Genomic DNA, 26,479 nt, shown 5'->3' on the forward strand with positions numbered 1-26,479 from the left:
ATTGCTTATACTCCTCTCTCCCACTCCCACTTACATGATGCTCTGCCTTGCCATAGGTCCAAGGATAATGGAGCCACCTCACCATGAACTAAAACCATGGCTCAAATCAACCTTTCTTTCTTTTAAGTTGATTTTCACTGTTATTTTGTCACAGTGACCAAAAGCTGATTGCCCTACTCTCCCTCTCATGCAAAAGAAGAGGAGCCGAAAGGGGCAGCAAATGAGAAGAAGAAAAAGAAGGAAGAAAAGGAAGAGGAGAAAAAAGAAGAATGAAAAGGAGGATGGGAAGGGAAAAAAAGAAACCTTAAGTCTGTAAAAAACCAAAATTCTATAAAACCTCAAACGTGTAGTGATCAAAAAAATGGGAATAAAAAGAACATTCATACTAGAAGAATTAAAATAAGAAAAAATACAAATTCTCCTTTAAAGGAGAAAGAAAAGAAGCCCTTGAGTTTTTTAAGTTAAGTAGTAAAAATTGAAAATGTCTATGCTTACAAAACATTGATCAATCATTAGAGACTAGCACTTCCCTGGATTTATGCTGGAGGTTTGTGTATTATATGTATCCAAATAAGATCTAAAAATAGTGTCAGCTTGACACAAAACTAGACATATCTGGGAAGGAGAGGACCTCCATGACCGTGTCTGTAGTCAAGTGGGGCACTTTCTTGATTAAGTATTGATATAGGAGAGCCCAGCTACTGTGCGCAGTGACACTCATGGGCAGGTGGTCCTAGGCTGTATAAGAAAGCAAGCTGGGCGAGCCATGAAGAGCAAGCCAGTAAGCAGCATTCTTCCATGGTCTGTTTCAGTTTCTGATTCCAGATTCCTGCCCTGACTTCCTTTCATGATAGAATTTAAGCTGTAAGATGAAATAAACCCTTTTTTCTCCATAGTGGCCTGTGGTCTTGGTGTTCATCACAATAGAAACCTAAAAAGACAGGCCCTAAATTTCAAGTTCCATCTTTCTCTTTTTAATTAAAATTACGTTCTGCATTGCACATATGGCCTTTTATTTTTCCTCCTCAATCCTTATTAAAGGATTTAATTCTACAAAATAAGTTTTAATTCTACAAAATTGATATTGTGCAAAAAATGGCTTGGAACCAGATGCAGATAGTCAAACAAAAAGCTGGAGTACATGGTCTTCCCAGACACCATTCAGGATGAAGCTGTTCAGGATGAAAGTGATTAAAACAGAGGCCATAAAGAATTGTGAAGTTAAAGAATTACAAGTGTTATCAATTTGGCTGTTAAGATAATTTGCCAACTTGTGAGTCCTTGCAATATGCCAGGCCCTCTGCTGGAAGTGCTTAACAGTGAATCACTTAATCTCCTTAGCCACTCACAATGGTCTTATCATCTCTCACTCTTCCTCCCCACTCTTTTGTGACAGCCCTTATGCTTTCGAGGAGGTGGCATAGGTTTCACTATAGATGAGGGGGGGAGAATGGGAGATGTGAATTGAGAGAGAAGGTAGGGTGGTTGTGGAGAGGTGAGGTGGTGGTGGGGAGGGTTAACCAAAATGAAGGAAGTATGAAACGGCCATATGGAATCTACTATTTTGTAAGCTAATTAAAAATACATTTTTAAAACTTTGAAGGGATATACCCTGCATAAATAGATAGTAGTGCTCCCAGAACCTTTAGGTTATTAAATAAAAATCCTGTTGCCAAATCTTGGATACCTTATGAGGAGTTGGTCAGGGGAGACACCAAAAAGGTCACCCAAAACAATACAAATCACTGCACTGATTTTAGTTGCCACCAGCGCTCCAGTGAGACCCAGCTGCTTAAGACGCTCCTAATGGTTGCATGACGTACAGAAATCAATCTGGAGTCAAAGCCTCCTGCCTCTTGGCTAGCTTTCACAATACCAGAAGATGCTATTCAGCCTGCTGGGGGTTGGGCAAATCATCAGAAACTAAAAGCCCTGTGAGCTACAGTACCAATCTATTAGGGAGTATTGCCCAATGGAGTGCTAGCAGTCTGAGTATTATGAAAGCAACCCACCACTGTCTGGCTGGATTTGAGACCTACTCCACAGGAGAGAGTTTATGGCTGGTACTATAAAGCTGGTCAAAAGCCATATGGTCATAGACCTAGGGGAAGGCATACTACAAGTGTTTGCTATGTGAACAAGTTTGCTATGTCAAACTTCCTTCTAAATATTTATACCCATAGATTAATGCTGCACCCAGCCTTGGTCACAAAAGCTTCTGCTTGAAGTGGGCAGTGATAAATGAAGAGGCTCCTAATTGGTGAAAGTGCTTAGAGTAAGTAACTGTTGAGTGTTCAGCCTTGAATGGAAAGAGATTTGAGGAAGAGCTTAGAGCTAGAGAGAACAGCAGAAAGACCAAACATGAAAACCACCATTTTCTAAGGTTTTTGAGGACATGAAGCTGACAACCATTATGAGGAGAGTGTGCAGGGTAAGTCAGATTTCAGTTATTGTGAAGGAACAAGAATGAGTTGAAAAGGGGATTAAAGGAAGAGGCAAGGAAAAGAGCAGAGACAGAACAACTGGTCAGTGTGGAAATTTGTTGGCAGTTAAGAAGGCTGCTGGGCATCCATTAATGATCTGGGGTGGTGGTTCTCAACCTATTGGATGAATGACCCTATCACAGGGTTCACCCAAGACCATCAAAAACACAGATATTTAAATTACGATTCATAACAGTAGCAATATTACAGTTGTGATGTAGCAACAAAAATAATTTTATAGTTGAGGGTCACCAAAAAATGAGGAACAATATTAAAGGGTCAAAGCATTAGGAAGGTGGAGAACCACTGATCTGGAATGACAACTTCAATATATGTTAACTCACATCTAGAAAACAGTTAGAAAACATGGTGACAAGGCTTCTCTAGCCCTGAGTAGCAGACCCTTGTCTTATCTCATTTTCCTCCTTCATACCTTCAGCAAAGTGGCAGATAGTGTGATCAGACAGTAACCCTCCTCTCTACAACACAGGCACTGTGTGTTTGTGATTGCTTTAAAAAACCCTTTGCATTGCCGGGCATTGGTGGCACACGCCTTTAATCCCAGCACTCGGGAGGCAGAGGCAGGAGGATCTCTGAGAGTTCGAGGCCAGCTTGGTCTCCAGAGTGAGTGCCAGGATAGGCTCCAAAGCTACACAGAGAAACCAAAATAAAATAAAATAAAATAAAATAAAATAAAATAAAATAAAACCCTTTGCATCTACCCAATCTGTACATTTCAACCAGATTTCAACCAGATTTTTAAGCATGGCATGGAAAACTAAGGACACAGACAGGATCTGGTTTGCCTACTTCAAATGTGAATTGAGAAAAATGACCCTCCTCATCATGACTTTGCATTCTAATTGCCACGAAACCAACCCCATTTCCCATTTAAAAAACATTTAATTCATATTTCAGTCCTACTCAGGATAAATATAGAAATCCACTCAAGACAGTACCACAATTTCTACTCATAATTGAATCATCATAAAACAGTTTTCTATTAAATAATAATAAAATCTAAAGTGGCTGCACAAGTTTGCACCCCCACCAGCAGTGGAGGAGTGTTCCACTTTCTCCACATCTTCTCCAACATAAACTGTAATTGGTGTTTTTGATTTTAGACATTCTGACAGGTGCAAGATGGTATCTCAGAGTTGTTTTGATTTGTATTTCCCTGGTGGCTAAAGTTGTTGAGCACTTTCTTAAGTGTCTTTCAGCCATTTTAGTTTCCTCTATTGAAAATTCTCTAGTTCTGTACTCCACTTTTTAATTAGATTGTTTGGTGTTTTGGTGACTAGCTTCTTGAGTTCTTTTGTATATTTTGGAAATCAGCCCTCTGTCAGCTGTGGGGTTGGTGAAGATCTTTTCCCATTCTGTGGGCTGCCATTTTGTCTCGTTAACTGTGCCCTTTCCCTTAAAGAAGCTTCTCAGTTTTAGGAGGTCCCATTTATTAATTGTTGATTTCAATGTCTGTGCTACAGGTGTTATGTTCAGGAAGCTGTCTCTTGTTCCAATTCATTCAAGGATACCTCCCACTTTCTCTTCTAAGAGAGTCAGTGTGGCTAGGTTTATATTGAGGTCTTTGATCCATTTGGACTTAAATTTTGTGCCTGGCAATAGATATGGATCTATCTGTAGCCTTCTACATGCCAGCATCCAGTTATGCCAGCATCATTTGTTGAAGATGCTTTCTTTTTTCCATTGTATAATTTTAGCTTCTTAGTCAAAAATCAGGTGTTCTCAGGTGTGTGGGTTAATAACGGGGTTTTCAATTTTATTCCATTGGTCTACCTGTCTACTTTTGTGCCAAGACCAAACTGTTTTCAAGACTATAGCTCTATAATAGAGCTTGAAGTCAGGGATGGTGATGCTTTCAGAAGTTGATTGTACAGGGTTGCTTTGGCTGTCATGGGTCTTTTGTTTTTCCATATAAAGTTGAGTATTGTTCTTTCAAGGTCTTTGAGGAATTGTGCTGGTATTTTGATGGGATTGCATTGAATCTGGAGATTGCTTTTGTCAAGATTTCTATTTACACTATGCTGATCCTACCTACCCAAGAGCATGGGAGATCTTTCCATTTTCTGGTATCTTCTTTAATTTGTTTCTCTAAAGTCTCAAAGTTATTGCTATACAGGCATTTTAGTTGTTGGTTAGCATTACCCCAAGATATTTTATGTTGTTTGTAGCTATTGTAAAGGGTGATGTTTCTCTGATTTCTTTCTCAGCCCATTTATCGTCTGTATATAGTAGGATGACTGATTTTGTTTTTAGTTAATCTTGTATCCTGCCACTTTGCCGAAGGTGTTTATCAGCAGTAGGAGTTTTCCGATGCTGGTGGGAGTGCAAACTTATACAGCCATTTTGGAAATCAGTATGGTGGTTCCTCAGGAAATTGGGAATCAGTCTCCCTCAAGATCTAGCAATTCTACTCTTAGGCATATACCCAAAGGATGCATGCACATTCATACAACAAGGACATCTATTCAACCATGTTCATAGCAACCTTATTTATAATAGCTACAACATGGAAGAAACCTAGATGCCCCTCAACTGAGAAATGGATACAGAAAATGTGGCACATTTACACAGTGGAGTATTACTCAGGGTGGTGGGGAATGGAATCTTGAAATTCGCAGGTAAACGGATGGAACTAGAGGAAACCATCCCAAGTGAGGTAACCCAGTCACAAAAAGAAAAACATGGCATGCACTCACTAATATATGGATATTAGACATAGAACAAAGGATTACCAGCCTACAATCCACCCTCCAGAGAAGCTAGGAAACAAAGAGGACCCTAAAAGAGACATACATGGTGCCCTGGAGAAGGGGAAAGGGACAAGATTTCCTGAGCAAATTGGGAGCATGAGGGGAGGGTAGAGGGAGAGAAGGGAGGAAGATGGGGGAAAGATATGTGGGGCCAAGAAGATTGATTCGGGAGAAGAATAGAGGAGAGCAAGAAAAGAGATACCTTAACAGAGGGAGCCATTATAGGTTTAAAGAGAAATCTGGCACTAGGAAATGTCTGGAGATATACTAGGATGACACCAACTATGAATCTAAGCAATAGGGGAAAGGCTATCTTAAATGCCCTTCCCCGATAATGAGATTGATGACTACCTTATATGCCCATCATAGAGCCTTCATCCAGCAGCTGTTGGAAACAGAAGCAGAGACCTACAGCTAAGCACTGACTGAGCCAAACTCTTGGAATCCAGTTGCAGAGAGGGGGGAGTGATGAGCAAAGGGGTCAACACCATGCTGGGGAAACCCACAGAGACAACTGACCTGAACAAGGGGCACTCATCATCCCCAGACTCACAGCTGTGAAACCAGCATAGAACCAGACCAGAGCCCCTGAAAGTGGGTATCAGTTAGGAGGCCTGGACAGTCTATGGGGCCTCTGATATTTGATCATTATTTATCCCTAGTATACTAATGGACTTTGGAAGCCCATTTCCCATAGAGGGATACTTTCTCAGCCTAGACACACTGGAGAGGGCCTAGGTCCTGCCCCAAATGATGTGACAGACTTTGATGACCCCCCCAATAGAAGGCCTCATCCTTTCTATGGAGCAGAAGGGAGATGGGATGGGGTTCGTGGGGGGCATGGGAGAATGGGAGGGAGAGTGAACTGGGATTGATATAAAAACTAAGATTGTTTCTAATGTAAAATTTTAAAAGGAAAAAATAATAAAATCCATGCTAGAGTTGTTTTAAAAAAATCTCTGGCTGCCTCCATTTTGAAGGCTCCAAGAAGACAGTGCAGTGTCAGAAGGATGAATACATGGAGATTATTTGGATGAGAATTGGGGAAGAACAGGAATCAATGGTGGCAATACTCTGGGCATGTCTTTCCCATGGATGATTCTAGAGTTTGTCACACATGCCTAATCCTCAGTAGGCCATCTTTAAATAGATAACTTTTCCTCACTCTGCTAATAAGCACAAAGGGTATCTCTAGAGGACAGAGGTGAGGAACCAAAAAACATCCTATTCCCTTGTCTGTGACACAGCAGTTTAATGAGTGCTTCTAATTTGTGTTTGATATTGGAGGTGGGAGAAAAAGGTAGAGGGCAAAGGAAAAGTACATCGGATTAAATATGCATGCTGAATGAAAGTATTTACTGCACTCCAGACACCGCGAAATGTAGGAAAGTGAACATTTAGAATCAGGTGAATACAGAAATAAAGCAAATGAGGCCTTTTCAGTGTTAGAGCTGGTCACTTGCATACCCGTACGAAGAAAATGAATTTAGGATAACCTTTCAACCACTTCGAAGTAGTGTTTGCTACAAAGCACCCCATAAACTCAGTTGGCCATGTTCATCCTCCACATCCTACATTCAAAACTGTGCTACAGTGATGATTGGAAACAAAGAGTTAATTTGGTTAGAATGTTAAAGTTGGTAGTAACTTCCTATGATAATCTGGCAAGGTACATAGTGGGTATGGACAGAGGAAAGTCAAAGTAGAGCTTGTTGCTCAGGCGACCTGCCACTGGTACCCGTCAGTGGCCCTTGGCTGTTTGGTGATAACTAAGGAAAAGGAAAAGTTTCATCCATGTACTTGATGAAGTAGAATAGGAGAAGTGAGGTTGGGCAGTCTGGAAAGTGATGATTTTGGGTCGAACTCTAGATGCCATGAGAAAGAGAGCAAGAAAGAGTGAGCAGTGGGGAGAGGAAAGCCAAGAGACAGTGTGGAATGGATCAAGGCCTCATGTGTGGAGCCAGGAGGAGGTCCAGTGAACATCACACAATGTGAGCCCACCATCTGCTCACTTTTCTCCCTCCCTCATATGATTTGAAGGTTTGTTTTGGTAACACATCCGAAGCAGATACCTCTTCTTCATAATTTTCCATTCTATTCATAGAAAAGCATCCAATCATACCTTGAAAGTATTTAACAAATATTACTTTGACAATAAAGAATGAGAAAGAGATCATTTAAACAAGGAAGCAATTCAGACGTCAACGGGCATGTCCATAGAGTGGTCTCAAGGCACACCAGTCACCATGCCAGTGCCTTCTTCTTCAAGACGTTGCCCTATACCTCTCAGTGGGTGAGCCTCTCAGCAGGAAAAACTTGATTTTGAGGATTAACAATATTTATTTTTTCTGTACATATCTATATAAGCAATGAGTACTTTATCAATTGTCTAAGCAAGGAAATGATCTGGTATAGTGTAAGGCAGAGAAGCTAACATATAGTATATGGAGATGTGATGGGAATTTTCCATCTCTGATTTGAGCTTAGACTCTAAACTCCATCTTAGAGCCCGTGCTGAATCCCCACATGTACCACACCCTGCCTAACCTTTCCCTTATTAACATAGCAATATCCCTGGAGTAGACATGGGCTCTTACTCACAGGAACCACTTGCTCCCTGCTTGGATCTTGTCAGTTCCTTCCTGGCACTTAGTTGGTGAGTTATTACTAATTAGTCATAGAATTTCATTTCTGGAAAAATAAAATCAGAGACTCTGAAACTTGACCTTGGATTTTATAATGCTACAAAAGGCATTGCCGAGACAATGGGCAAGAAGTATTAGATTGTGGAAGAGATCTGATGATTTTTTTTTCCTCATTGAAAATGGCACTGGCTCTATGTAAGAAAGTTCTTCACTTTTAGAAACAGACATTTAAGTATTTAGGGGTAAAGGAATATGATGACTGTAACTATCTCCTTAAGGATTGTTAGAAAATATGCACATGAATATAAGGCACACACATAAGCCTTGGCACCTGGGTACTCTGTATAAACATATGCAAATATTCTCTGTACTATTCTTATAACTTTTGTAGTAAATATAAAATTACTAGAAAAGAAAAAATGAAGTAGGAGCTCTTTTGGATTGAGAACACAAGTCTTCAAGGTCCCCAGTTATACTGGTTAGTTTTATGTCAATCTGACACAAGCTAGAGTACTTGGAACGATGGACTCTCACCTGAGAAAATGCCTCCATAAGACTGGTCTGTAGGCAAGTCTATAGGACATTTTGTTAATTAGTGATTGATGTGGGAGGGCTTGGCCCATTCTGTGTGTGGTGCCAACCCTTAGCTGGTGATCCTGAGTATTATAAGAAAGCATGCTGATTAAACTAGGAAGTAGAAAACCCCTCCTGCTTTGGGTTCCTTCACTGTTTTAGTTCCTGTCCTGATCTTCCTGACTGATGGATTGTGCTATGGAATTGTAAGATGAACCAAACCCTTCCCTTCCCTGGTTGTTTTGGTCATGGTGTTTTATCACAGTAACAAGAATCCTAACAAATATACCACGTCACTAATTTCTTAGTCTCAGTAGGTCATGAAATTTTTCAGTGGCCCTTCTTAGCCTTGGATATTATCCCAGTGGGCTGAGGTAAGAGGACCATAAGTTCCAGACCAGCCTGATGGTAACCAATAGCATTCCTCTGCAGCCTCTGCTTAAGTTCCTGCCTCCAGGTTCCTGACTTGAGTTCCTGCCCTGCCTGGCCCCTTTGATGATGGACTTGATGGTGAAATATAAACCCTTGCCTCCCCAAGTTGCTTTTGGTCATGGTGTGTTATTGCAGTAATAGAAACCCAACTAAAACACCACGTCAAAGATACTATAAAGAGTGTTGCAGGTCAGTAAATGATCTAATTAATTCATGTGCCCTGATAATTTCCCAATCAATTTCTTGACACTGTAGAATATTCATTTTGAATAATAACATCATCTCTATCAGTGCTAAATCTTCTATAGTGGGGTTATCAGAGGTCACCTCCATTAAGAAAAGATGTAACATGAATAATAAAAACCCAGCGATAGATATTGGAGTTCAAGCTGAAGATCATAGAAGCAAAGCAGCCAAACTGCCAGAGAAGCCCTACCTCTACCAAGACTTCGGAAATCCTGTCCTCAATGTGGCTGGAAACTAATTGCCTCAGACTTAATGCTAGCTCTGAGACCCTGCTCCTGTCTTACATACATCTCTAGTGTTGGGATTAAAGGCATGCACCACCGCTCCCCAGCTTCTGTGGCTAACTAGTATGGCTTCAGGATTAAAGGTGTGTGCCACCACTGCCTGGCCTCTATGGCTGTGGCTAGTTTTGCATTCTGATCTCCAGGCAACCTTTATTGGATTATAAGCAATATATCACCACAAAAAGATCAGACATTTTAAGGCACGGTTAAGTTCGTAACAGGGATGGCCAATAGATTATTTCTCAATCAACAGATTATGAAAGTGCAACTTCTAGAATGCAGGAGCTACTGAAACGTGTCTGATTATCAAAGTGGATCTTTTAATTTGAAAGGTAGAACCCTCTAGAAGTGATGACCTGGATCACAATATCTACTATTGTGTATTTGCTGTGCTATCTGCTCTTCCAGTGTGACCTTGAATTGGTGCTTCCTTGAAACTGATCTCATAGTCTCATTAGGTTTCTTTTTGCACATCTAAGTCCACCCCCAAATGACAAACAGCATAACCACGTGATTTGAAAGCTAAATGACAAAATGAAGCTCCACCACCACATGTAAGTCAAGGAAACCTACAGATGCAGAATCCTGATTACAAAGTTTTGGAGATCAAATTTCAATCCAGGTATCAAATTTGATAGTTACTTCTACATCAGTTTTGGCATCAGTTTATTCTGTTTCTCAATTCTCACAATTCAGATTGGGGGGGTTGTAACACAGTAAAGGATGCAAAAGTGTGGGAATAAAATTGTTTTTTCTCACACTTGCATATGAAGTTCTCCTACATGGCAATCTTTCAGAAATCATTCAGCAGAGAGTAAGAAATTATTTTCAAAGTAAACCAGAGCCACAGAGAAGGAATTGAATGTTTGAAATAAAAGCATTTCCCCAAAAATATAACATCGCAGAAAAAACTGACTAATACAGAAAGATTTCTTTATATAAACATGTTAAGGGTCTAGAGTGTACAGACTTCCTTCCTATTGCAAATGTATAAGTATTGCACCTAAGGAATTTCTTTAGGAATATAATGAGAATGGGTAACTTTTAAAGCAAAATCAGCCGATTCTAGCATGATTTGATGGTTCTCTGTATAATATATTATATATATGATATATATATATATATCATATATATTATGTCAGAAATGAATCCCTTCCACACATACAGAAAGGAACAGGGAGAGAGAAGGGAGAGAAGGAGGAGGGAGACTCACCTGCACACAGAATCTTGACATATTTTACTATACTATCTTAGCCCAGGTTTTAATGACTCTTTTGCAGTAAATATAATTTATGGAGTCTTTGGCTGCTGATCTGAATAATGATATCAGATGACAAAGAAGTCCCTTCCTATTGAAGGTAAAGACCCTTTCTGGGTTAGAGGTTCTGACATTCTGCCTTCTTCTCCAGCCAGACAAATGAGGGCTGGAGACAATGTGGAGCTCACTGTAGGAGACTGAAGTTAAAGAGTTGATACAAAGAAGAGAAGTATGCGCTCAGAAAATGGTACAGGAAAACAAGGGGTAAGACTCTATTATGTGCCAGGTAGCACAACAAAAGTTGGTGATGCTTTCTCTAGCCTTTGTTAATTTCATAAACTCTTTAGTAAAAGTGCATACATAACAAGTCTGAATTTTAGAAGCTTTGTGCAAACAGTTTTATTATACAATCAAGCTCATAGACTTTTTAATGAACTCTAAATTATAATATGAAATATTCCAGTTATCTTAAACATACAAACAACACAATTATAATTATTTGATATGTTCTATAGGTGCCTGAGTCCATATATTGAATCCTTCATAAGACCTATATAAAAATTATTTAATGACAATATAAATGAAAGATGGTGCTGTTGTATCATGGAATCTTTTTTGTAACTTGGAGTATACCCTAAATGACAAAAGTACAGTTCAGTAAATATACCAGCCACACACTCATTTACTATCAACTGTTATAGATTGTACATTATTGTATTTGCTACACTCATAATTGGAAGCTCAGTTGGTTTGTTCATACCAGCTTCACCACAAACACATGGGTAAAGCACATTCTCCGTGGGCAGTAAAAATTTTTCAGCTCCATTATAATTCTATGAGACATGATCATATATATAGTCTATTGTTGTTACATGGCATTATATGGCATATGTCTCTCTCTACATGTATGTATATATTATATGTATATACATGTAATCAAAACAGTAATTTCTCACAAAGCTCTTTGCTAATGACTATTTAAATTCCAGCAATTTTTGAAAGGTTGTTTATGTGTTTGGATATACAGTTTTTTTTGGGCAATTAACTCACAGTGCAATTTTAAGCCATCAGGATAAAAGCAAGTCAACTCACAAATAACTCACTATAGTCATTTCTTCCATCGGGTCCTTCTGTGTATGTGTTTGTCTTATTGGTTGATAAAGTACAGTTGGCCAATAGGAAAGCAAGATAGGTGGGACTAGGAGTCAAGGAGGATTCTGGGAAATGTAGTTAAAATATCCAGGCAGGAAGTGACATAGCAGACAGACTCAGTATATAAGCAGGGACAAGAAGGAAATCATCCTCTTGAGCTTCCTCTTCCTCCTGCTCTGTCTCTGCTCTGGAGCCCCCATGTGAGCCCAGAAGACTGGACAGGACGCCTTCTGCCAGCATCCTCCATAAGATAAGTCTTATGATTATGGATGATAATTAAGACTGAGCTAGCAAGTAAGAAATCCTAGTCAATTGACCAGCAGCATTGTAAACTAATATAAGACTGTGTGTTATTCTAGGGATCCATGTAGAGGCAGGCCTCGGGCAGATGGAGTAAAGACTTATTGTTACATGTCAGCATATTGAAGCAGAGATGCAAGAGTAATGAAGATCATGCTGCATAGTGATATTGAACTTGAGAAAGCACAGTACTTCCTGGATGATTGTTTTGTGGCTACATGAATTAGGTACCTACCACATGGTGGATTGCTGCTTCTATGCACTGAGAACACCAGTCAAAACTCTCATTATACTTTTTATCATAAGCTACTCCAAACCACTGCATTCATACATGTTTAGTCACTTATTCTACAAATATTAGTCAGAATTACTATGATCCAGACTAATGGCTTGCTATGGTGTGGTGCAGATAGGTAGCTGCCACCAAAAAGCATCCCTCTCTTTCTACAGCATTCAAATGTCCTAAGAAAGTATCTACTCACTCAGGAATTGCACTCCCCAGGGTTATGTATGACTGTCCTCTGAGGCAGGAAATAAACATTTTGGAAGTTCTGCTGTGCCCCCATTGGAAAAGGATTATTCCAGCAGATCTGGTTGATGGTTTATATTCCCTTATACAAGTATGGCAAGAGCCATAAAATCCTAATCTGAGTATTTAGATATTTTGTTCTACCTGTTGCATTTGACCCTGCCTTAATTGCCTCAGACTTCAGAGAGGAGTTAGAGTATTTAAGCCAGGGACACTCGTAGAATGGGGCTCCATTTATGTGGCTATAGGAAATCCCGCATTCCTGCTGCATAAAGAATTTCCAGTTTGGCTTTTTGGAGGACATTTTTTGACACTCCATGCCACATCCATAACCCCTCACTTAAGCTCTGTAATTAAGCTAATAAAGACATGAGCTGTGGTGCAATCATGACTCAGTTTGTTGTTGGGACCTTGAGAAGAGGGGTAGACACTGTCTATGCCACCATATTTTAGGAATTTTAGATTCACCAATTCACCTTGTAACTTAGGCGGGGCCACCTGAGTAGTTCTTATTATCAGAACACAATTGACAGCTACGTGTGCCATTCTGGGTTTAGGGTGATATCAGTGGGTGCCTTCTGTCTTTTCTCCTGCCCGTTGACAGTAGGGGGTTTGGGAGTCTATTGGAATAGAAGAGCCACAAAGTCTTAAGCATCAGGATTGATCAACCATGTAGAAAAAAGCCACTTGTCAACCAGGAGAACATCAGGAAGTTTAAGTCTGTGGAGAAGACAAAGGCAGAAGGAAGAGTCACGCAGTGTATTCCTAAAAGACACATATCAGGGATACAAAATATCATAATTTTATAATATCATCAACATATCACAAATATATGTGTATATGTACATATATACACATATGTGTGTATGTATATATACTAAAATATATTTTATATTATAGTCCTCTAATATTTTATACTATATATTTTAGCATATATATATATATATATATATATATATATATATAAACTTTGAGTGTGTTGTATCTCCCTTAATTTAGAATTCTGTGATGCTCCTGCAACTGAAGGCATATGTGTGCAGATTTTTATATGGAAATATTTTTCTAGTTTCTACAGCATACATATGATTCTAAATTAAAAAATCAAATGAATTAGTATCTAGAAACATTTGATATGAAATGAAATGAAAAGAGAAAAAAGCACAATACTCTCCTAATTATTAAAAAACATTAATAAAGTGCTGAATTTTAAATCATCTGGTAATTGAGGATGAATAGGTTTTAAGAAAGGCATCCCAAAGGTCATTCAATGAACTCAAAAACCCTTCCAGTGATTATTCCATTAGCACAGGCAATGTATCCTGAGAGGCCAGATTTTGTTTTCCATAACAGATTAGAAAAGGAAGAATTGAGTTAGGAAAATGAAGTGCTACATTCAGAGTTTGTGGAGGAATCCCAAGGACCTCTTGAGACACTTTGCCCACTCTTAATCATCTGAGTATTCCCTTAAAATTGAAATGTGTTCCAAGAGAGCCCTTATCCTCAGAATTGAAATTCCTTCTGTGTGTCAGGGCCCAGTGTTTGCAGTGATTATCTTAATAGGGAGTCCTTTCAGATCAGCTACAGTCTATAACTTTGCTTTCCTTTTTAAAAGGGCCAGCATCTCTCCTCAACCCCAAACTGCAAACCACTTAGACAGAGGCACAATGTTTTCTAACTCTCTTGATTTTATCTTCCACCACATTTCAGGTCCACATTTTCAACTGCAATTTGAGCACAGGAAAAAGCAGTTTTCACACATGATCTTTTGAGTGTCACTTGCTGTATTTCACCTTCCTATTAGAAACTGAGACATCATTTGCAAGATTTTCCTAAACAGGGGATTCGCTTTTTTTTATCCCACAGAAGCGAATCTGTTACTAAATTTATCCAAAGATATCTAATGCCTAAATAACATTGGCATTTTAGAAACAAAGCCACAGCAACATCGGAGTCGTTTTTTGTAAGAGCAAAGTGGGTTCAGTGGAGATTGGCTCATTGTGATGGTTGTGTACAAGTTTTGAACATCTCCTTGAATAATTCACATCTGCAACTTAGAATTCTCCTCATGTCTCCAAGGCAAACTAAATGATTACCTTAAATTTTGGTGTACACAGATCCAAACACAGGAGCTGGGTGGTTGTGATGGCTAGAGGCGATTAAGTGATGGGTGCTGTCTGAGCTGATCAAAGGTAGAGTGTGTTCTGATACCTCATGCTTCTTGCATATGGGAAGAATTCCCTATTTATGCTGGAGCTGAAACTGGCTTCCATCCCCCACTTTGTGACCAGCTGCTTACTCCAACAGCATTTCTTCATCTTTCAAAGAACAGAATCTTGTTTGTTTGTTTATTTGTTTGTTTTTAGTTTGATATATCATCAACCAAAGACTCTTTTTTTTAAAATTATCTTTCCTAGTATGTGATGTCATACCATGGCTCAGTTTGGACAATGAGGTATCAGAGAGTATGATGGCATTCCCATTGAGACCAGTAAAAAAAATAAAAAATAAAAATAAAAAAGCCAAATAAATGCACAAAATAAGCAAATGTCATGCGTACTTAAAACCATTAAAGACTTCCAAAGCAGCTAGAAATAGAGGCACTTAGTGTTCAGGGGCTACATCTAATAGACTGAGTAGCAGATAAACAACAGAAGTTCATCTCTCAGTTCTTCAGGCTGGGAAGCCTAAGCTCCAGGTATCATACAATGAGAGTTCATTTCCTGATTCACAGAAGTGTTCCATTTTCCCTGTGTCCTGATATGACTAAAAGGATATTAATGCCTTTGGCTAGGGATCTGCTCTCCTAACCTAATCACCTCCCATGGTCGTTTGAGTGGTAAGTGTCCCTCATTGTCTTGGGCATTTTAATACTTGGTCCCCAGTTGGGAGAACTGTTTGGGCAGGTTTAGGAGGTATGTAGCCTTGCTAGAGGAAGTACATCATTGGGGGCAGGCTTTGAGAGTTTAAGATTTGAGCCATTTGTAGTTCAGTCTTTCTGCTTCATGCTTGTGGTTCAAGATGTGAAGAATAAACTTGTCTTCTGTTTCAGCAACCATGACTGCTGCTTGATGCCATGCTTCTTTGCCATGATGGACTCATATCTGGTGTCATTAGCCAAATAAACCCTTCCTTCTTTAAGTTGTCCTGGCCATGGTTTTTCTTTATTGTAGCAATAGAAAAGTAGCAAATACATGTCTTAAAGGCACCACCTCCAATGAATTTAAATTGGGTGGTTAAGTTTCAACATATTAATTGGAGAGGAGGGTCATGGAGATAAAACACATAAGCATTCAGACCATAACATTTTGGGAAGGGAAAAGGAGTGAGGTGATAAGGTTTCCTTTTTTCCATTCCAGAGCTGACTCTAGAGCAGTGGTTTATAATCTGTGGGTTGCAACCTATTTGGGGGGTCACATATCAGATATTCTGCATGTCAGATATTTACATTACAATTCATAACAGTAGCAAAATTACAGTTATGAAGTATCAATGGAAATAATTTTAAGGTTGGGAGTCACCATAACATAAGGAACTATATTAAACTGTTTCAGTTTTGGAAGGTTGGAACTTCCAAACACTGGAGTTCCTGTTCTTTTTGTCTTATTGTGTTGGTGTTGCTGATGAATCTACCCTCCTTTATAATATGTATTTATCATCTATTTATCTACCTACCAATCCACTTATCTCAAAAACATTCAAGCCACATCAAGCCACAGAGTAAAAGGTTTAAGCAATGGCGTACTGGATCATGGGAATTTTTCCTTGTCCATCACCAGAAAACCAGCATAACATGAAAAATTGACTCCCCCCTTTTTAATCAGCTTCAAAGGTTACTCCAATCTTACTAATTTCCAGTGCCAGGCCATTAAGCAAATATTTCTCCAAGAGGTGGTGAACACTGCAACTGTTCAATTGTTTGCTACAAAATGGTGTTTCTAAAAGGCCAGATCAGTAAGTGCTATTCCTTGTAGATTCTTTACTCCAGAGACTTGGGGGCATAGGAGGGTACAACGTAAGAGGAGGTAGTACATCGTGGAAAACGAAAATAGGGATGAGGACCAAATCGTTTTACAGATAGCTGAACTTGTTCCCTTGCTGACTCACCTCACAACTGTGGGTTGAAAACGCTCAGAAAATCAGAGTTCCATTTTCAAAAAGAATTCATGCTATTGGAATTATTTGTAAAATTTTGATGTAATCACATAACAGGCAGAGAGTTTGGTCCTTGGTATTTCTTTCCTTCCTCTATGCAATAGAGCTCAGTGGGGTTCACACAGTTCTTCACCCACTTCAGGACCATGAGCTGAACAACTGTATTCAGACACCACATCTGTCCCTACTCCTCCCAGACTTGCTTCTGCTTACCAGGTACCTGTGGCGCTGACCACGCCCGTTTGGGCGTGGCCACAGGTGCCTACAGGGTGGGCTTGTGGGATTTAGGCCTCAGGACAGGCAAGATCGCTCTCTCGGGGTTCCGGTGGGATCTTGGAGGGCAGCTGAGATTGGATGCTTCCAGCGCTGTCCCTGGGTTATCGGTTTCTCATGTAAGTGATTTCTCCCCAATAAAATTAACGTACGTCACCCTTATCCCATGTATGGTAATCTTATACCAACATAAATGTGTTAAATCCATACCCAAAAGAAATGATTTTGAAATGGGAGAACAATAGAGCAAGGTGTGTGGCATATGTGTGATTGATGGTGTATGGCTCTCCCTTGAGAATGTAAGCTTAGTATACATACAGAGGCTTATTTGGGGGGCAGGGGCGGTAGAGGTGGGGAATCTAGCAGAGATTTGATGTCTTTATGGAACTGAAGTTTCAGAATTACAGATCTCTTAGATTAAGACTCTGATGTCAAGGACAAAGAACTATCTAATACCATTTGACTAGATTTTCCTTTAACCATTTATCAAATTCTGAAACTACACAGAGCAAGAAGGTAAAACAGCTAACAGAAAGCCTTTGAGAAGCAAAACAGAGATTTCAACTAAGAAGCAAGAGTTCAAAACTTTGCTGACAAAGGGCCCAGAGAACCCACTGTCCTCACATTTGGAAGCTGCTGTATTGGTACACCTCAGCATCCAAGGAGAATTGAAGTATGCACAGACTCAGGTGTAGGTCTAAACTTAAACAGACATGTACCTAAATAGAGTAAGACAACCACAGCCATTGTTTCTGTATAAGAAAATGGTCAAAGAGACAAAACATTTATAGATTTTGGCGATAATTAAATCACAATAACATCCAGTCACAATTATTGTACATATGAAAAGATGATACTATATGACATAAAATAAGAGAAAAATTAGATATTACATGTAGGGCTAAATGTGATTCCTGTAATGCAGATAACAAAGATTTTCAATGAACAAGTACTAATACATTATAAAAAAAACAGAGGTAATGATAAAGAATTTCTTCATAGAATTGGAATTTATAAAAGGGATCAAATGAAAATTCTCAGACTAAAAAGCATAACAGCTGAAATTAGTATCTACAGGAGAGCACTAAGGAAAAAATTAGAAAATTTGGAGAAGTCTACTAGATATATATTTTAAACATCTATAATAAATTTAATTTTTACAAAAAGGAAAGAACATGAGGAGATAATGCCCAAGAATTTACAAAATGGATGAAAATAACTACTTACATGGAGCATCTGAAAGGAAAGTATATTACCTTAAAAAGTTTACCCCTAACCCCTTGCCCTTACTGCCTCCTGCTGACAAGGAGTGGACCCTCCCTGAACCTTGTCTAGACAGCACAGCAGAGTTGACTGGTTGGTGGAGCTGTGGGTAAGCCAGCCCGGAAGTCGTAAGCCTGGGAGAGCAGTCCCTACTACTTGTCTGTCATGAGGCCGCATGCCCCTTACCACTCAACCCTCTGCCTGCGACAAATAGACAAGGGAGCCGACCAGACCAGCTGGAGCACTCAGGAAAGTGGGCTCTACAAGAAGAGCTGACCCTATTAACAGGAGTATGGTGAAATGGTCCCAAGAGCTTGAGCATGCGAGATCGGGCCCTGTCCTTCATCTTCCATATGGTGGTGTGGATGGAAGAGAGATGCCCTTTCCCCACCACTCTCTGCCTATCGAAAGTGGGAAAGCTGGACACGAGGTCGTAAAAGCAGGAGAGCTTTCCTGCCCCTCACCAGCTGCAGCTCTCGGGAGAGTGTCCCTTGTACCTTGCCTGGGCAACACAGGAGAGCTGGCCCTGATGGCATAGGTGTGGGAAAACAGACCCTGACAGTGTGAAAGCAGGAAAACTGGCCCTGCCCCTTGCTCATTGCTGCAAGGGGTGAACTAGCCAGGGCAATGGTGGAGAGCTCACCCAGGACAGGGAGAGCTGGCAGGCTGACGAACCCTACAACTATCCAGGCCCAGAACCAGGGTTACGATCCACCCCAATACCTAGCCCATCCACGATCTGCAGGAGCATGCAAAGGGGCTGGTCCTGCAGACCCAAAGCTGTAGGACCTCCAGGACACCTGGCAACAGCAGGATATCCAAGAGGAGTCCCATTGAGGGCCAGCATCGATACTATAGCAGAAACCAGAGGCCTCAAACCAGATCAATGACTCTTTGCAATGAACACTTGGAAGTAAAGATACATGGGCACAGGGTTTACTGCATGACTCACTGTGTAACACCACAGCTTCCGTGACAAGATTTTTCCTTTTTTATTCTTTTCTTTTTATCTCTTAAATTTTATTTTATTATGGGGGTGGTTGCAAGAGCAAAGGGTAGATATGAAGGGATAGGGAAAAGAATGACATTGAGATGCAGGATGCAAATAACACAAAGAATAAAAGGAAGTTAAAAAATTATCTCTAAGAATCAAATATACAGTAATCTCTCAACAGAACTTCTAGAAACCAGAGGATAATAAATGATGGGTTAAAATAATGAAAGAAAACAGCTTTTAATTTAAATAACTACATGCAGTGAATTTATTCTTCAAAATGGGAGGTGAAATAAACATGTTTCAAGCAAAACTGGACTTCTATTGGGTAATCTCCATGGGAGAAATATTAAAGAAAGTTTTTTGAAGAGAAAGGTTTTAAATAGAAAAAAATGTAGAAATAAAAGTAGGATGGTGCAAAAATGGAGTATTGAACATAAAACAGTAATAGCAATGCCTTTTTTGGGTTTTGAATATGTATATAAATGAATACAAAAGTTATCAAATGAGTTTAAAATATCAGAAAAGTGAGAAAAGATAATTCATAGCAGAATGAGATCATGGCTGAAATTTTATGACAACATGGTAAAATAAAAAAATAAAAGTTAACAAATGAAGAAAAATAAATTCAGTTTAACTTTTAAATCAAAGATGATCATAGGACCTGGACACATGGGGTAGGGTCTAGGCCTGGCCCAGGATGATGTGGTAGACTTTGAGGAGCCCCTTTTGAGGGCCTTACCCTGCCTGGGGAGTGGAGGGGGAATGGCTAGGGGCAGGTGGGATGTTGGGGGGGGGAGGGAGAAGGGATTGACATCTGAAGCAAGCTTGTTCCTAATTTGAACTAATAAAATAAAACAAAAACAAAAAACAAACAAACAAACAAAGATGATCATAGGAGAGGAAAAAGAAGGTTAGTGCATCTAAGAAAACTGACCAGTATCACAGAAACACATCATGCATAAACAAAAACCCTGGAAATTTAGGTTTGATTAATGTAAGTGAACTAAAGTTCCTACAAATTTGTCTTAGTCAATCTATGGTTCTGTAGAAAACGAATGTAGATGAGCTGGCTCATAAACAACATTGGTTCAATTCCTGCAGTTCTGCTGGCTGGAAGCCCTGGACAGGGTACCAGCATGGTCAAGTTTGGAAGAGGATGTTATGCTGGGTTAAGACTGTAGTGTATCCTTCTGTGGCAGAGGAGGAGCTAGCTTTCTGCCCTTTTCCTACAAAGGCACTAATTCTGTTGATGAGGGCTCCAGCCTTGTGACCCAGTCACTTTTCAAAAGCCCAACTTCCTTACACCATCGTGTTGAGGCTTACATTCCCATATGTAAGTTTTAGGGGCATGCAAACACTCAGAACGTGACATATTTGCAAAGGTGAAACAAACTGACAATTGTGATAATTGGCAAGTGAGGGGACAGGGAATAGGTAAAAAGAATTCTGTTCTAAAATTGTATTGGAAATATTTCCAGTGGGTATATTTTATTTTCCTCCTGATTGATGGTCTATGTGTTTTGTGCAGAGAGTACACAAGTATGTACATGTACACATGTGTGTGTGTAGAGGCCAGATTTCTACCTTGGATGTCACTCCTTTGGAGCCATCCATCTTGTTTTTTGAGACAAGGTTTTTAACTGCGAGCTGGGACTCACCAATTAGTCCAGGTTGGCTAGCCCGTGAGCCCCATCCTGCTGTATCAATCTTCCCAGCATTGGGATTATTCTTATGTGGATTCTAAAGCTCAAACTCAGATCCTTATGTTTGTGTGGCAAGTACTTTATCCATTAAGCCTCTCCCCAGCTCCTACCTATGAGTTTAAAAGAAGTAAAATAAGACATAATATTTTGAATATTTACTTTTTATTTAACATAATTTCTTTATTGATTGGGATTTCCACATCATGCACCCTGATTCCACTCACCTCCCACCCCTGCTCTTATAGGTAAGTTTTATATAAACAATACATTTCCTTATAAGGTCCTCATACATTTCTTTTTAGTATTATATTTAATATTAGTTATCAAGTGGATTTTTTAAGCCAGGCAAGACTCTGAGTTTTATTCAGTGGATCTCTGGGTCTAGAAGAAGGTGTTAAGCCTCTTGGTGGTGAAGTGTGGCTTGTGCTGGCACCGCAACACACGGTGAGGCAGCAGGAACTTGATCTTGGAATCGTGGAACTGCTTGACAGCTGGCCGTTGGCACTTGCCCGATGCAATCTCTTCCACCTTCATGATGTGGATGCAGTGTGTACGGGCACAGTGCTGGGCACCCATGTCTCGGTAGCACTGTGTGACAGTCAGGTCCCAGTACTCTCGGCACATGTTGTATGTGCCATTTCGGGAGTCATAGTGAAGCCAGATGGCAAAGTTCTTCACCTGCAGTGGGACCTCAGGTCGCACCTCTCCACAATGTACTATCTCCCCGGATGACTTCATCTTCTTCAGCTGGGACCAGAAGCGGGACTTGGCCACCACATGGTTGAGCGCGAAAATGCGCATAAGGTATAGTGGTGGTGTGTGGCACTTCGGGGTGAGCAAGCAGCGCCCCACCACCTTGTACTCCCGAAGCGTGCCTGAGGCCTTCATGGTGGTCCGTCCTTGTTTGCTGCCAGCCACAAAAGGCTCAAGTGGATTTTATTATAGGATAACGAATAGATCTTACTGCTCATTTTGCTTTCTAAAAAGTTATTGGTTATACATACAGGAAGCATAAAATTTATCATGGGTTTTCTTATAGGTAGCTACTTTATTGGACCAAATAGCTTAATTTCATCTTCTAGACAGTAGGTCAAGTTAGCATCTTGGAATACTTAGATAGGCCTCTTTCTTCACGATATGAGGGCATATAATGCAATAGACTTTCCACCTGTGACTATTAATTACATCTAGTCAACCCACGTTATTGATACAGTTTCTATTTTTGCTAGTACAGCTCATTTTCATTGTAGTTCCATATATTCTTTCCTATCTCACACAGATTTTAAATAGACATTATAAAAAGGAAATTTATTAATATGTTACATTTTCAAAATGGTTGTCCTCACAGTGTTATGGCTTAGAGTTGACTGACTGTCCTAGCTATCCAGAAGGAGCCATTGATATCTTAAAGATTTTCACATGAATCTACATATTCTTTCTTCACCCTGATAACAAGACTCATGAGGCTCTCACTCCCAACAAGTGAAGAACAGAGTCCCATGAGAGGACTGTCAGAAAATAGCCTTTACCAAAAGGATCTCAAAGCATTTTCCATCTCACAAATAGTTTTGTTTAAAACAGATTCTGGTGAGAAGCCAAAAAAGTACAAGTAGTGGGGGAACTGTCTGCATTTTGAAATGACAGACTTCCTCCAATTGTAATTAGCATTTAAAAGACTTTCATAACCATTCTATTCAAATATACCACCTTTGTAGCCATAGTAACTCTTTTATATTTAGATTTGATTGCAGCTACACGTCTACTTGAGCCATTCATTTCATCTGCCTCCTACAGTACCTGGTTTCTTTCCCCTTTGTTTTTTCTAATAGAATCCATTTTTTTTTAAAAAATCAGTTCTTCATAAAGGATGGTACAAAAGCAAAACAAGTCATCATGATAAGTGCCCAGACTATAAAAACATCCCCTATACTAACAGGAAAAGTTAGAAGTTGCTGCTCTCTGCAGACATCAGAGAGCAAGTTGTTTCATCCATTTCAAACTCAGTGCCTTTTTCTTCCTGACTGCTTCTGTAATAATACCCACTTTGCTGCCTTAAGTCTTGGAACTCTAAAATTCAAGATTCAGGCCAGAAAGATAGCTTCCTCCAAAAACGACTAGGATCCACATGCTAGAGAAACTTTAAGTGCCTGTTGTATGTCTTTTTATGTATAAAAGAAAATGTCAAACGAGATAGGAGACATAATATAAAATTTGAATTTCTGTCTGTGTCTCCTTTTGTGTCCATGCTTCAACATCTGATTTTTTTATGTTTATAGACTTTTTAAATTTAGAATTAAAAAAAATGTTCTACTTAGAAATTCAGAGCAGAGAAACTTGAGAGTTTATCTTGCTAGAGTCTTTACCTTACAGTGAGAAAACTGAGGCTACAAGGAAATGAGAGACCAGTCCACAGCACACCTCTAGGTAATGGACAGCTGCCTACCCACCAATCCCTGAGGAGTCTGTTTATTCCATGACTTACCCAACAGTCATGGGTAAGTAGGGAAGAAAGGGTGGCATTATAACAAAAGAAAGATTAACAACAGAAAGGCATTAACAAATTTACTAAAAGATTTTAAAAATATTTTTAAGATGTTTATTCATTTCATTTTATGTGTATGAATGTTTTGTTTCCCTGTATGTATGTGCACTGTGTGTGTGTGGCACCAACACAGACCCCCCCACCCCCCCCCAAAAAAAACATATTGAATCCCTTGGAACTGGAGTGACAGGCAGTTATGAACTGCCCTACATGGAAGCTGGAAATCAAACCCAGGCCTCTTCAAGAGCACCAAATACTCTTAACCACTGAGCCACTTCTGTACTCAAAGTTTTATGTTCCATGGGAGCCATCAGCAATGAGGACTAAAAGACCTAGAGAAAACTTCATAGAATTTTAGTGGTTGGGTCAGATAAAGAATGGACAACCAAGTATGTAGAAATTAGACTGGGCAAAGTGGGATGGCCTAAGATAGTGCTCTATCTCAGTATGGCCATAGTCCAAGTCCTAGCCAGAGTCCTGACTTGAGGTAACAGAGTGTCTCCAATAAATAAGGTCCTGTCATTCAAGTCAACAATAAAGTGGGCAGTGGCAGAAGTGCTGGGCAGGACAATGTGCTGTGATGGAAATCAAGAATTTCAGCACATCTTTAAGATGCTGACATGAATTTTAGGTTTAAATGGAGGAGTAGCTGGGACAGAGAGCAGCTCTGCCTAATCTATGGTTTGATTGGTCAGTATCTCAGTCCTACTCCTACAAGGTGAATCCACAAGAACCCTATTGCTTGATGGTTTCCTGTGATAACTCTTTGGGTGGGGGAGGGGGTCATCTAATCATGAGGTAATACATCTGTGAGGCTCTGCTGTCCCAGAAATCCAAGGTGACTGTAGTTTTAAGGCAGGATCTGGAGACCTGCTTTTTCAGGGGGTCTTTACAAGATGTTGCAAAACAAACTATTTCATTTTATTTTATTGAAAAAGGAATATTGTAGAATAATTGGAAAAATAGTGAAGTGTCTCAGCTGTTCTTTGTGATTTTTTGCTTTAGATGGGTATGAAAGAGGTTAGGTGTCTAGCTTTTAGGTAGGATGACTCACCTGCCTATGTTCAGAGTAGAGCAAGACTTTCCCAGAATGAAAGCAATAGATACAAAATAAAGTCAGAGATAGCAGCCTTTTCTCCTGCTTTTAGTTCCCTTATGGGACCCAGAGGAGAATCAGTGCTTTTGGGGAAACAGTTTCTAGGTAGTTGCTGTAAAGCTTGTTTGCCCAGATTCTTCTTCACCTCTCTGTGTAGCTTTACTTCCTAACAGGCAGGAAGCATGGTCTTGCCTGGTGATGGGCTTCAGGGAGAAGGCAGAGTGGGCCTTTCTAATGTTTGTGGATTGCTTTGAAGGATGATTAAAAGAGGTAGAGTGTTGAGGGTGTTAGGCCCTTCCAAACCCTTTTAGTCCACAGTACTCAACATGCTGTGCTATCTTGAAATATCAGGTTCTGAACCACACATCTGTATATTTTTTCATCTTATATTTTATATATATCAAATTTCTAAAAAAATTAATATTCCTTAGTTTGAATTATCCTAATGTATGAGTGATAGCACACATGCTATACCCATTAACCTGGTTTAAAATCCAAGGTCAAATGAAAGTGAGGCAATAATCTTTTTGCTTCACATTTTTGGTAGGAAAATGGTTTCATGACATCTCATTGACCTTCAAAATTCTCTTGGAGCAAAGACCTGCAGACTCAGTCATATATATCTTCAGTCATGAACAGTCTCCTAGAATGTAGGATTTTGCTGTTGTTGTTTGTTTATTTTTAGGTTTTTACTTTATGTGTATGAATGTTTTCTTACATGTGCATATATGCACCACATGTGTGTACAGTACCCACAGAGCCAAGAAGTGTCTCTCAGCTCTCCTGAAATTAAAGTTACAGTTGTGAGCTGCCATGTTGATGCTAGAAACCAAGCCTAGGTCTCTGCAAGAGCAACAAGTGTTGATCACCACTGGGTATTCTCTCCAGTCCCTGGAATATTGTTTTTAAATAAAGTTATTCTGTTTGATACCACTGTTGGGTGGATGAAGATGGTTCTGACCATGCTGTGTCCTTGTCTGATTTTACTGACAACCAAGTGCAAAATACAAGTGTCCTTGCTAAACATACAAGTAAAAAGAGCAAGTCAATATGATGAATGATAGAAGCAATGTATGTCAATAATTTCTATGATAAATAGTGGGACTTCCATGTAAGGCCATTCCATTATTGACATCATTCCATCACATGTTATATTGACAGCTGTCAAGAATAGTCTGCTGCCAAAAAGAATGCTACATCTGTGTCATGTCTTCAATCAATATGTCAAATTAATACATCAGCTTTAACCACTAAAGCATTTGTTTAAAAGTTAAAGAAAATGTCATTTATTTAAAAGAACTCTCCAAACATCTCGGAGTTAATTTACATAATGTATCAATAAAATGTTAATAGAAAAAAGGACAAAAACTACAGTCATTTTATAAGATAAGAAATAATATTTGGTAAAACCAAGCATGCCTTCATGCTAAAAATACTAAGTAACCTAGGAATGGTAAAGAGTTTAGCCAACGTGATAAAGTTCATCTCTGTAACCCTGTAAGCAGCATTGTACCCAACAATGAAAGACTATGTGTTCACCCTGAAATCATGAACAAGGCAGCTCTCACTACTTCTGTTCAGTGTGATGATATATTATTTATGATTTCATAAAGCTTGCCTGAGGGTTCAGAATCCAAAGCTAGCCACAAACCATAGAGGTCAGGCAATGGTGATACACATCTTTAATCCCAGCAGCCATACTAGCTAGCCTTAGAGTTAGGCAGTGGTGGCACACACCTTTAATCCCAGGACCCAGAAGACAGGCAGATACATCTCTGTT

General features: G+C 39.6%; 1 protein-coding gene across 1 annotated transcript; it reads right to left on the reverse strand.

Annotated features, from left to right (window-relative positions):
- Positions 1 to 21,442: 21,442 nt before the first annotated feature.
- LOC100764432 (60S ribosomal protein L18a-like) lies at positions 21,443 to 21,949 on the reverse strand. Its single transcript, XM_035438955.1, has one exon. It carries the CDS (start codon positions 21,947 to 21,949, stop codon positions 21,443 to 21,445), a length of 507 nt encoding a protein of 168 aa, XP_035294846.1.
- Positions 21,950 to 26,479: the final 4,530 nt, after the last annotated feature.

Source organism: Cricetulus griseus, chromosome 2 (genome assembly GCF_003668045.3).
Source record: "Cricetulus griseus strain 17A/GY chromosome 2, alternate assembly CriGri-PICRH-1.0, whole genome shotgun sequence".
NCBI classification, from domain to species: Eukaryota; Metazoa; Chordata; class Mammalia; order Rodentia; family Cricetidae; genus Cricetulus; species Cricetulus griseus.